General features: G+C 40.9%; 1 protein-coding gene across 7 annotated transcripts in view; it reads right to left on the bottom strand.

The window, feature by feature from the left end:
* Positions 1–13,921, bottom strand: part of LOC122813133 (phosphodiesterase 4D interacting protein) — a 1,898,306-nt gene that overhangs the window by 27,517 nt on the left and 1,856,868 nt on the right. For all 7 annotated transcript variants that reach the window (XM_044085281.1, XM_044085280.1, XM_044085276.1 and 4 more), the window contains 2 exons: positions 8,044–8,267; positions 919–1,062 (listed from right to left, as the gene is read on the bottom strand). In XM_044085281.1, coding sequence (XP_043941216.1) covers positions 919–1,062; positions 8,044–8,267 — 368 coding nt within the window. The remainder of the gene's footprint in view (positions 1–918; positions 1,063–8,043; positions 8,268–13,921) is intronic.

Below are 13,921 nucleotides of genomic sequence, written 5' to 3'. Positions count from 1 at the left end.
TCTGGACACAGGAAGGGGGCAGTACATTGCCAAACAAGAAATAAGGGGTCTCAATGAAGGGAAATTTCAGTTTTATAGGAACATCTAGAAAACAGTCAAGTGCAAAAACACCTACCAACTATGCTTCAGTATTTGAAATAACAGAGCATTTTGAAGGCAGGACAGAAGGAACATGTGGATAGATGAGATTCAGCGTAATGGACACTGATGGTAAAAGTGGATAGAGAAAGGACGATGATTAAATACAGTTTTGCTAATGAACATTTGGCTAAAGCTGAAAAGAAGATGCTTTTTAAATTTGGTCATGGAAGGGGTTCTGTATGGGGGATACGTCTTTTTACATCTAAAGTACTGTGACCCTTGAGTTCATTACACTACTTGTTAGGGATACCATGGCCCAGTCCTTTGGCAAAATCATCAAATTACCATTTTTAATCTAAAATATGTTAAACATAAAAAGTTTTGCACAGGGTTTTGCACTGACTGATAGTAAGTTGGCAAAAGGAGATGTTTAGACATCTGCAAAACAGGCCAAGCAAATGACTGACTACACAGGAGACAATGTACTATACTGTATGCCCTAAAGAAAGGCTGATGCCATCTCTGCAGACAATAAATAGTGGCACCAGGAATGGAAAACAACTGTGTGCAGTTTTTTTTACTTCAGTTTAACTGTGCAGCTGCAGTGTTTCAACCTCCTACATACATGATCACAGTACAAGGAAGTAATAACTTAAAATGTGCACAGTAACATGCAAATTATCACACTTATTCATAGAAGGTATGTTGGCATAATGTTTAGGACTGAACATGTTTTCTTCAGATTTAATTTGACTGATATCCTGAATGATTTCTATAGTACAGAACATTCACAGCATTCATTATCTCCTGTTATATTATTTACGTTTAATTAGATACCTTTTTCAGGTGCTGAGTGGAGCTGCTTATACTGGGAAGAGCTGCCCTCCAGAACATCTTCAGGAGAGAGGAGGCTTCTTTCAAGATCTGTCCTAGTGTGTTTGTATTAGCAAAAAGCTGCTTTATCTTCCCATAATCGAGGCCCTGTTAGATCAGAAAAAAATGTAGCCGTCGGCCATATATCAAATCCATGAAACAGGTCATCAAACATCCCATAATATACAAATGGCACAGCACACTACTGCTTACAGCAAATTGTTTTATTTGAACAATATGTACAAAGCACTATGTCTGTATTCAATACTGTCTTTACATCTTGTAAGCACTAACAAGCAGATAAGAATGAAACAGTCAGGCATTTGAAGGGGAGTCCCCTCTTCCTTAATCCCTAAGTGTCGATGATGTCATCCTAGTGATCTCACTGCATTACTCATAAAGCACCATCCAAATTAGATTCTTATTGCTTCTATTATATTACTGGTCTAGGAACTTCATGCAGAAGTTAAACAGTGAGTCGGACTTACTTTAGGGTACTCTTCCTTGCTAACAAAAGAAACTGTCTTTCTTTCGTTCCTGTCATCTGCTGCAGCTGAAGCTATGATATGGGTGCTTACAGCTGGATTGTTAAAGACCACCAGATGTCCTTCAGACCCTGCTGAAGAACTGTTCTCTACCTCCTAAACATAAACACTTACATACTTTATTATTCAAAGTTAGCCTGATGGCACACAGGTAAGCCAGAAGAACAGCCTAGCAATTTATTTTCATACCCCTGTCATAAATTCTCTGTGGGTGGGTTGGGCAACTATTCATAGTCCATCAAGAGTCATTGATTTGATAGTACTCACACACAGACACACATGAACACTGTTCAAAGGTTCAAATTCCTGTCCTGCAATGCAGTAATGCAATAATCTGAGACCAGATTACATTTCAAGTGCTGTAATTAGCACTCTGGCTAGTAAACAGTCATATTCCTTTTACTAGAAAATGCAGAAATATCAGTAAAATTCAACTACCCAAACATAGACTGGGAGCATTACTCTAGCTCCAACACCCTAGCCCAAAGGTTTCTAGAATTTATAAACTCAAATGCTATGGAACAACTTGCTACCACTCCCACAAGAGGGGAAAACATACTGGACCTGATCATCACCAACATGGGGACTCTATGCTCCAGACCAGAAGTGTATCCCTCACTGGTAAGATCAGACCATAAACTAATCTCACTGGATATTCACATCCCAACTCCACCCCCTGCCCTGAAAACCACAGTAAAAAATTTCTCTAAAGCAAATTTCACACTCCTCAAAACAGAGGTGGAATACTTCAAAGCCCCCAGGCCTGTGAAAAATATGGCCCAGACCGCAGAATCCTTTTTAAACGCATTCTATGAACACCTTCAGGAATGCATGGATCATGCAATTCCAAATAAAACTAAGACACAATCCTCCAAAGGCAGACGTCCTGTCTGGTGGACCCCAGCCATAAACAAACTATACAACAGAGGGAGGAAGCTACTACATGATAGAGCAAAATCCCAAAAAGGGAAGGCACCTCTGATCAGTATTAGCAAAAAACTATGGGCACTCATAAAATCGTCTAAGGCCATCTTCGAGAGAAAAATTGCACAGGACACTAAGGATAATCACAAGTCTTTCTTTAGTTATGTTAGGAACCTGGGTGGGAATTCCCAGATATGCTCAGAATTAGTCAAAAATGACAAAAAATACACCGAACCCACAGACATTGCCAACATCCTAGCTGACAGTTTCAGCGCAACCCCCCCCCCCCACCAAAAGGGCAAATATTTATCCCAGCAGAGTGCTGGCCCCCCCCCCCCTGACATCTCAGATGCTCAGGTAGGAGCTGTCCTCTCCAAAGCAAAAAACACAGTATCAATGGGACCAGATGGTGTCCCAGGCTGCGTCCTACATGAACTCCAAGAAGACCTTAACCCAAACATAAAACTACTGTTCAATCTCAGCCTTACTACAGGATATGTACCCAAAGAGTGGCGTACAGCAACAGTGGTCCCTCTCCACAAAGGTGGTGCCTCAACGGATCCTGGAAACTATCGCCCCATAAGCCTGACTAGCTTGGTCTGCAAAGCTATGGAAAGGATCATCATGGACCTCGTAAATAAAGATATTGGGGACCTACAGACACTGGATCCTACCCAGTTCGGCTTTGTTAAGGGCAGATCCTGCCTCTTAAACCTGGTTGATTTCTTTGAAACAGTCACCAAGGCCATTGACGAGGGGAAGGTGGTCCACACAGCCTACCTGGACCTCGCAAAAGCCTTCGATACAATACCCCACTCGGGCATTATAGATAAGCTCACCAGCTTAAATATAAACCCCTATTGTCACTAGATGGGTTGCAAACTGGCTCAAGGACAGAACCCACATGGTTAGAATTGCTGGAGCCATGTCAGACTCCAAACCAATTACAAGTGGCATCCCCCAAGGCTCAGTCCTGGGACCTCTCTTGTTCAGTATATATTTCTCGGAGGTACAGGCCAACACGGAAGGACTGTGGCTGACTAAGTTCGCAGATGACTGCAAACTGGGTGCCATAATCGACTCTCCAGCTGACACAAGCATCCTCCAAAAGGGCCTCATAGAAACAGACAACTGGTGCCAGAGCCATGGCCTCAAGCTAAACGCCAAAAAGTGTATAGTCATCCCCTTTGGCAAAAACAGTGTCCACAAATTACCACATAGGTGCTAATCCATTAAGTACAGAAGAAGTAATTAGGGACTTGGGGACCCAAGTTGATAGCAATCTCTCATTTGACAACCACGTGGCCAAAGTGGTTAGAAAAACATTTTATATAGCCCACCTAATCATGAAGGGATTCACATCTAGATCAGGGGAGGTCATCGTGCCTCTTTACTCATCCCTCATCAGGCCCATAATTGAGTACAATGCCCCTTTTGGGATGTACCTTACCAGACACCTGCAGCAACTGGAAAGACCCCAAAAGTACCTCACCAAGAGGATCATAGGGCTCAAACAGATGCCATATGCTGCCCAGTTAAAGAAACTCCAGCTCTACTCAGTGGCATACCGCCTGCTCAGAGGCAATCTGTGCCTGACGTATAACGACATGTCCAACCCGGAATTATTGGACATGCTGCACCTCAGAAAATCCAAATCCCATCGAGACTTGAACCTCAGCACTGAAATAAACAGGACATGCTGGAGGGACAGATTCATAACCCAGAGGCTCCCTTCACTCTGGAATAAAATCCCAGTCCTGGTTAGGCAGAGTCCCTCATTGACTCCCTTCAAGAGGAATCTTGATGAGTGGATGGGAGATCGTAGGTTTACCCCGGGTATCACTTCTGTGTCACTGTTGGACAGAGGCACAGTATACTAACCTCGAAAAAGGGCATAGCAAAATTAATTTAAAATGGGTGGTGAAAGCCAAACACACTCTAGCTAGGCTTAAAAATGGCCTAGGGCAGATAGCCTAGTATGAACCTATGAAAGCATGTTAGTGGAAAAGACATCTGTTTTACTAGCCACTGGTAAAGACCATACCGCAGTGTCTGCTAGATGTCCTTTTGATGTAGTTAGCTTGCTGTTTGAATGCTTTCTTTGATACATATTACAGTCTGGTAACTTCAGATAATAAAGTGGAGAAACAGCCTCATAGTTAGAAGAACAGTCCTATTCTGTCACATCATTCAAGCTGTCATACAATATGCTGGAATGGACAAGTCTAGTCCTAGTATGGACAAACCCAAAGCACACAGTAGAGCTGCTACACCTGTAATGACTAGCCTTAGGCAGGAAAACCCCAGTCAGCCAATGTGACCTGAACAGTTCTTATTTAGGGGGGGGGAGTCAAACTTTAGATGCACATGAAAACCCTAGACTTTATGAGCTTTGATGTGCATAGTTCTAAGTAGTTCAAAATGTATGGGTGAGCAATGCTGGACTGTTAGTAAAACACGTTTTCAATCCTGCTAGATCAAACCAACAATTTGTTGAGCTTTATTTTTACAGGAATGCAAAGCTCACCTCACCACTATGCATAGTACTGACTGTGTCTTCATAACTTAATTAACTGTGAAGTCACCAAATCTTGGAGAAAGTTATTACACATTGAACAAGTTTCCCATTCTGTCATCACCCTGACCAAATGGATTTCATGAAATTAGGCCTCAGTGAGGCACAGGAATGAAGTCTGTGTGATCCTCCTGTCAAAGTTATGCTCCAGGAAAGAGATATCTTACCATTAAGTAAAAATTCGATTTTAACATTGCCTACATCTTACGTTTGTTTAACTTCTTCTGTCCTATTTATTCTCCCCTTACCTGTTCAATTGCCACACTTTCTTTACTTTCTGTTCCACATTTCGCTGATCCCTTTTTTAAGATGTCTATTCTACATATTGAAACTGAATTGCAAAACATTTAAAAAAGAACAAAAACAACTTATACTTTTGTGTGGCAGACAAAGCCCCCACTCATATATCCTGTATACAAACAGGGAGAGGAGTTCCATTACAATCAGTACTGAAGGCAGGGCGGCCGTGGTGATGCAGTGGTTAGTGCTGCCTCACAGTAAGAGGTTCTCCGGTTTGATCCTCGGCTGGGGTGCCTTCTGTGTGGAGTCTGCATGTCCTCCCTGTGGTCGCGTGGGTTTCCTCCGAGGGCTTCAATTTCCTCCAACATCCCAAAGACATGCTGTAGGTGGATTGGACACTCTAAATTGGCCCTAGGCATGGGTGCGTGCGTGTGTGTGGAACGTTGGGCTGGCAACTCGACACTGTAAAAACTCCACTGCCAATCATGAGCAGACAGATGATCTGCTGTGGCGACTCCTGACCAGGAAAAAGCTGAAAGAATACGACTCAGGTCACTGAAGGTAGAGAAAAGTTCATTGTTTAAGAAAAAAAAAAACTCTAGCAAGAGAGTGTTTTTATTTACTCATGTATTTATTTTGATATGTAGACTTTTTTTACTCAACAAGTATATGACCCTTTTTTTCCCCAAATATTTCACGTTGATCTCTCTTTGTAAAATATTTCTCGAATACCTCGCTCACATCATCTGTTTATCACAAATGGCAGTGAGTACTTCCTGAAGCTCCTTTGTGTTGCTAAGCACAACCATTTTTAATATGCTAGCCTGCCATAATATCCCTGCCACTTAACAATTGCTAAGCAGTCACAGTTGTGTGTGTGTGTGTGGATCTACTTCTAATACTCAAATGGCCATATCATCGAATTTCATTTTCGAAAGATGAAAATCATGTAAATTAAATACCCAAACCGCAACATTTTCCAGGGCAAGTAAACACTTGCCAAAACTTCAATGAAACACACATCAGAGTAAATAAAACCCACCTAGGTGGGGGGCTACTCCCCCTACACCCCCCAACTATATATACCAACTCCGGGATCGCAGTACAATGCAGAAAATAGCATGTTGGGCAGGTGTTTACTTGCCCTGAGAAAAATTTGCCATTCCGCTATTTAGTTTTCGTGATTTTCATCTCGCAAAAATGAAATTCAATGATATGGCCAATCAAGTATACGAAGGGGATGTGTGTGTGTGTGTGTGTGTGTGCGTGGTGTCTTGTTACAGAATACCATACATGTTATACTGGTTTGTGTTTCTGATTTTTCTTCTTCAGGTTTTCATTTCACTCTTGCTGTGCGTTTTTTGCATGTTTTTTTCTGGACTACTACTTTGTTTCCTGGATCAGACCTACAAATGAGATTCAGCACAGCATGTGCCCTATTTACCATTATTCAAATAAGGAAAACAATTTTTTGCCTGATTTGTTTTGCCCAGAATCATCTACATAATATCATTTATAGTTACATGCCAAACTATTCATTTAACCTTTTATTCTCTGAGCAGTGGATGAAGGCCATAAGCTGCTTTCTGTAATCCATGGTTTGATTCCCTCTGTCTCCATTTGCCTACTTATGTTAGTCTCAGCAAGTCACTTAACCAAACGCTGCTCACAGGTTACCCCAAAAGAGATACTTGAGCTCAGTGGGTTTACCTGGTTAACAAATAAATAAAATTAAAGAAAAGATTACAACTTAACTACATTACGTTGACTGGTTTACAAACAGTACTGTACATACAAATGTCTTAAAATATTTTGGATCCCTTTTTTAATAATACTAACACTATGAGCTGTTAATGAGCTGCGCCCTGTGGTCCACAGTTTGATTCCCTCCACCTCTGTGGATCAGTGCTCTATCCCAGCTAACAAATGCAACTAGCTAAATACATGTAAAAAAAGTATTATTTTCTTATATTACTTTAACCTACTGCTTCAGAAGAAAAATGTTCTGCTAAATCTCATTCTATTCCGACAATCAACTACAATTTTAAATTTTCTTGCTTTCAGTCCTCCTCTGGTCTTGTCAGTTCCACATGTTATGACTCAGTGATCATATAATTCACCAAGTTTTTCAAAGTGAACATTTGAAGATTTAAACCTAAACATCGCAATTGTCAGTAAAAACAATACCATACTGTTAAGTCTGAATGAAAACTTTCATTTCCATCTCAGACGCAAGCAGACCAGAGAAGTGCCCACAACAGAAGCTCAGGTGTGCCGGTGACACTGTGTTTTTCTTGTTCTCAGTATGTCAGTAAACATTATAGCACTGTCACTACTGCACAGAAATGGCAGACAGTCTGCTTTGGTGTCAGGGGTAGAAATATAGCTGAAAGCAACATCAGAAAAGAAGTGAACAGAACACCCAGTGGGATGTTAGTCTTCCAAACATGGGTCTAGCAATGGGGCCTTCCATGCTCCAAAAAATCAAAAGGAACGAGTTAACAAATACAGGTTATCATGTCACTTCTACTATGAAATACAAGCATTAGCTGTAATACTAAAGCTGTTTTCAACTTTAAAGATTTAAAAGTTTAAAAAAAATGACACAACTGAAAACACATCAAGTCATAATCAAAACATAAAAAAGGGACATATTTTGTTAAGTCTTAAAGAACAATCAATTTGCTATTCCTGATGAGCAATTTTACTTCTTTTTTAATGCAGCTGACAACATAACAGATGATATGCAACTATTTGTCTAGTGTTTTGCACCAACAAACAGTGCACATAACTCTTCCGTAGTACCTTTGTGCCATGGATTTCCAGAAAGGGTATGTTAAGGGCAGACTGCATGAGTGTCTCCATCTTGTGCACCAGCACTTTGCCTTCCATAACCTGTTGTTGCAGGGCAGTGTAATCGTCGATGTGGCCGATGACGTGCCGACCATTTTTATTGGCAAATGTGCCATCTGGAGCATCTCCTTCCAGCTTGGAAGAGCTTAAGTTTGCAGAATCTTTGGCACAGTTTACTGTAATGGAAAAACACAAACAAAATAACATTTAAAACAATGTACAAGTGGCACCTGATGTAATTACATGATATCCATTGTATCTGATCACAAACATTATAAATGAAACATGAAAGAAGATAAGTACTAATATCCCAGTAAAATAACTTGGAGGAAGTACAGTGTTGGGTTTTCCTAGCCGACAGATGTCCAGGGACTGATGTCTGAACACTGGGTATAAGAAGGTTGTCCAACAGTGCTGTCTTCAGGTCTGTCTAAGCAGAGTACAAGCAGTCTGACATAATAGAAGTATTATACAAGGAAGGACAGGAGTTGGTGAAGGATCTATATATTCAGGAGTCTCCACTCTCCCTTGCACCTAACAAGGGGGAAAGGAAAAGGTCAGCAGATAGAGGGGCTGGAGGGTGGGAGTTTGTACTGCAACACTGATCTACTCAAATATCTACAATCAAAGTAAGTGGCACACAACTGTTCTATAGCCTTGTAGTCGATACTGCAGTACTGATTCTTGGGAGGACTCCCGAAGCAAGTAGAAGGGCAGTAAGAGAAGCTGTTGCCCCTTAGGAAATGAGGCTTTGCAGGATGGCTGTGGCAATCCCAGCTCTAGCTCTTGAGGGGATGTCTAAATGGTAGTGTTTTGTACAGGTGTGTGTGCAGAGTTCCTGGTAGCAGCTGCTTGGATGGCCTGTATAGAAACTCCTTGGAGAAAGGCAGCGGTAGCTGCCCTTTCTCTGCTGAAATGAGCCTTCACATGACCAAGCTGAGGTTTTTCATGAGGAGTGCAACAGAACCTAATGCAACTGGCTATCCACTAGGACATGGTTTGTTTGGAGACACGTTTGCTGCTGCCCTTCTCCTCTGTGGAAGCCACCAGCAGCTGCTCTACTCTGTTTGGGATTTTTGCCTGTCTAAGTAGTACCTAATCTATCTGTGTACATGTAGGGAATGAAGGATATGCTCCGCTTTGTTCTGAGGGTTTTTAAAAAAAACTTGCAGATGGCTGGTTTAGAGAAAGTTCTGATACCACCTTGGCATAAAAAAGATGGATTCGTTCTAAGGGTTACCCGATCCCTGTGAAAGGCTGCCAAAGGTTTTCTGCAGGTAACAGCTTGTAGCTCAGAGACCCTCCTTACTGAAGCGATGGCAATAAGTAAGGTGGTCTTCCAAGCGAGTGTCGTTAATGAGGCAGATGCTGCTAGTACAAGGGGAGGTAGGATGAGTTTTGGAAGCACACAGCTGACATACCAGGTGGGAACTGGGCTCCTTCAGGGTGGCCTCAAGTGAATGACCCTTTTTAGAAATAGCTTCAGATGGGGGCGAGAGCAAATGAGAGGTGAATGGGGTAGGCAAGCTGAGATGGCAGAAGCACCTTAATGCTAGAATAAGAAAGACCCTGGCTGAACTGATCCAAAAGGCATTGAAGGACTGAATCGGTGTCTGCCTTGAGGAGGGCAGGTGTTTTTGCATGGCACCAGATGGAGAATCTCTTCCACTGTGCCAGGTATGATTTTCTAGTGGGGGATTTTCTTGCCTCCTTAAGGATGGTTAGCACCTCAAAGGGATAGTTGATTTTTTTTTTTTTGGTGTTAAAACCCAATCCCCCAGGCTGTAAATTTGAGTGTGGCCAGTTGAGATGGAATACTGAGCCTTTGAACTGGCCGAGGAAGTCCATCTCCTGTGGGACAGGGTGGAATCTTTCTTAAGTGAGGGTCAAAAGGAGGGGAAAATCAGTGTTGTCTTGGCCAGTATGGGGCAATGGGAATCATGCTTGGCCTGTCTGTTCTGACTGCTGTCTGCTTTGGTGGGACGCCAAAAGATCTACTGGGGGATTTTCCCACTGTAAGGTTAAGTTCAGGAAAGTCTTCCTTTTCAGCATTCATTCACTGGGGTCCAGAAGATCCCTGCTTAAGGAGTCTGCCAATGTATTGTGCTGTCCCAAAATGTATAATGTTACAAGAGTCAGTTTCACATCTTCTGCTAACAGCAAAAATTTCATAACAAGACTGCAAAAGGGGTAGGAAAGGGTGTCCTCTTGTTTGTTTTTCTACCACATGACTGTGGTGATGTTTGCCCAAATCTGTAAAGTTCCTGGTGCTAGTTTCTGTTGAAAGGCTTTCAGGACTAGCTAGACAGCTAACAACTCTTTTTGGCTGATACATAGCTTCCACTGATCTGGTTTCCAGATGCCCTGCACCTTCATAGTCTTCAAGGGAGCCCCCCTAGCCTATTCTGTAGTGATGATCTTGTCTGCCTCCAGCAGAGAAAAGTTTGCACCTGGATTCTATAAAACAGCACTTTTTACCACAGTAGCATTTTTTAGGCATGGAAGGAGAGGCGGGAGTGTCTCCAGGGGCTGAGCATGCTGATCCCATGAGTTTGTTTTTGGAATCATTGCTGATTTCTCAGATGTAGCTTTGCAAGGACGATAAGCATGCAAGAAATCGCTTATCCCAAGATTTTGATAAACTCTCTTGCCTAGATGTGTTGCTTTGGCCAAGAAGCTGATCTTGTAGTTTGTCATAAAAGACATTTTGTTTTCTGTGGAAGGAAGGCTTTTTTCTGTTCAGAGTCTATGAGGACTCTGAGAAAGAGAATCTTTGTATGTGGAAGTTTGAGACTTGTGGAGGGTTTAGTGTAAAACCTACCTTCTGGAAGCAGTCCACTGCAACCTGTAAAGTGTTTAGAGCGGGGGTGTCCAACAGGTGGTCTTAGGGCCAAAATTTGACCCGCCAAAGCATTTTATCTGGCCCTCAGTATGTCCTGCAACAAACTGTTTTGAATGGACAGATACATGTTGGACATGATAATGTGGGCCTGAATACCTTGCCAAGTATGTTTAGTGACCCCCTGAACTGCATGGTGAGTGGCTCCTTAGCCAACAAAGTTAGACAGCCCTGGTTTAGAGACTGTTCTATGTTTTTTTCCTGAGGGCTCCTAAGGTTTGGTAGTGGGCTACTACTGGAGCTAAGCACTTGGTGAAAACACTTGCATCAGTAGACAGACCGAACAGCAAAGTACAGAATTGGTAGGGCAAGCCTGTTGCTACAGATCATAGGTACTTTCTTTGGTAATGTGCAATAGGGACATGAAGGTAATCGGCCTTTAGGTCTAGAGTAGCCATGTATGCATCCTGCAATACCATGGGGAGTAACTTTTGTAAAATTAACATTTTTAATTTTGGAACATAAAGGAATCTGTTTAGTCTTGACAGGCCCAATATAGGCTACCAGGTGCCTTCTTTTCTTGGAACTAGAAAAATTCTTGAATAAAAAACATTTCCTTCATGACCTGGATGAACGGGTTGGCTGGATCCTTGTAGCAAGCCTAACAGGACAGTTGGTAAGAGACTCTCCTGCTCTTCTGATGGCTTTGGTATACATAGGAGAAGAAGAATTTATCTGAACTGAATGGAGTACCCTTTTCTATGATTTGAAGGCCCCAGTGGTCTTCGGTAATGGTTTTCCGTTCTTGGAGGATGTAGGATAGTCTTCTTGTCAGAGGATATGAGAAGAAGGTGGGAGGGGGCTATGCTGGGTGGGCTCTTTATTGCTCCCTGGTCTCTGTGTTTCTTCAAGTTGCCACCTTCTGGACTGTATGGCTTTCTTAGCACTCAGAGGCCTCCCTTTGTCCTGTCAGGTGGGAAAAGACACAGCTTTAAAGGGTAATTCCTGTTATACATAGGTGTAGGTGATAGTTAAAAACACCTTTCATTGTTTTAATTCGTTTTCCTTTTTTTTGTCCAGCTGTTCAAAAACACCTTTTCAGCTGGGGGTCCAACCAGGAACTCCTTGTCTAGAGGGGCACTGGTAGCTCTGCCTTGACCTGGTCTGAGAGTGGCTGAGTCTTGAGCTATGCATGTCTGCGAATGACTGAGCCAGTAGCTTTGCTTGACCTTGTATGAGAGTGGCCAAGTCCTGAACCATGCATGTCTGTGAATGAATGAGTCAGTAGCTCTGCCTTGACCTTGTCTGAGGGTGGCAGAGTCCTGAGCCATATATGTCCACTAATGACTGAGCCAGTGGGAGCTGATCTACATGATGCATCTTGTGTATCGTACCCATGTTTTAAGGGTGTCTGGAAATCTTCTTTAGACGAGGCTTTGCCAGTAACAGTCTCTGTCTTAGTAATAACTTGGTCCTGAAGGGATTCTAAGTACTTCAGCATGTGGAATTAGCAATTCATAACCCTCATGGGAAGGGTAGTTGAAGTATATGCCCTCTTGTCAAACCTGTTAATGTCTGCTTCTTTCATCATGAAACACAACTCCAATAGTATATATATACATATATATATATATATATATATATATATATATATATATATATATATATATATATATATATATATATAAAAAGAATCCAAGCTGCCCAATAAGCATTCAACTTTTTTAACACCAATCTGGTACCTCGGCTATTCGCCTTCACAGCATATGACATGACACCTTAACTGCTTTTATACAGGTAAGCAACCATTTAAAATCAATCAACTTTAACCTTACGTTTTGTATGGACCACATACCAAAGAGAAAACATACAATTACATCCAATAATGTACACCTCCCCGGACTTGCAACAAAACCTAACATTAGCTACAAACTTTCTCCTATTAATCTTATTTTCAGTAAGATTTTTGACTTTGAAACATACTTTACAATGCCCACAAGCAAATGTTCACTTAGAATCTAAAAATCTAATCCATTGCTTAAGAATAAAATTCAAAATTTCTCTCAAATTATTACATCTCACATAAGAAAAAGTAGTTTAGGAAAAGTTTTCCTACTGCCTCATAATTACTAACTAGATGACACAAATCCCTAATAATGTTCTCCAGAACTATGTGAGAAGGGACAATACACTGCTTAACATACTCATCGCCATCCCCTTTAAATCATCCTATATCATATATTTTCATATTTTCCCTTCCAAAGGTCTTATTTTGACATTATTAATTTGTGCTGCTGTATAACCTTGCACTCTAAGTCTCTTTTCAACCTCATTTAACTATTTTTGTCTTAAAGTTTTATCCGATATATTAAAAATTCTCCTAAATTCACCACAGGGTAATGAATCTAATAAATGCGGGGGGTGCATACAAGTAGCATAAAGAAAATTATTTACTACAGTTTCCTTTCTAAAGGGTTTATATCTAACATTTCTCCTTTTCCACATATAATGTGACATCTAGAAAATTAATAGAGTTCTTATTTAACAGGGACATGAAGAATGCCAGCTAGATAGCAGTAAAGGATATTTATTCAGCCAAAACACATGTTACGCAAAGCACATTAATGCTTCACAAATACAATTCATTTTTGTTCATAAAAAACTTCATCAGATGTGGAAAGTGCACATATATATCCCCCTAAATTAACACAATTAACAATCAATTAAGCAGAATGAACCAAAATAAAAAAAATCTTTCTTTAAAAGCTTAATAAAATCAATGTGTATATATCTATATATATATATATATATATATATATATATATATATATTTAAATGCAAATAAATATGTAAAAAAATCACTTTAAACTGATTAAAAACCTTGAATTATTAATAAATATAAATGATCCCTATCCTTATAAAATAATACTTATAATAACCTAAATTCATACTTGGCCAATGCACATATTACTCCTTATTTTAATACTCTAT

The sequence above is a fragment of the Protopterus annectens genome, chromosome 10.part0 (assembly GCF_019279795.1).
Source record: "Protopterus annectens isolate FY-2018-M chromosome 10.part0, PAN1.0, whole genome shotgun sequence".
NCBI lineage: Eukaryota > Metazoa > Chordata > Ceratodontiformes > Protopteridae > Protopterus > Protopterus annectens.
This window is presented reverse-complemented; position numbering and strand designations above follow the sequence as displayed.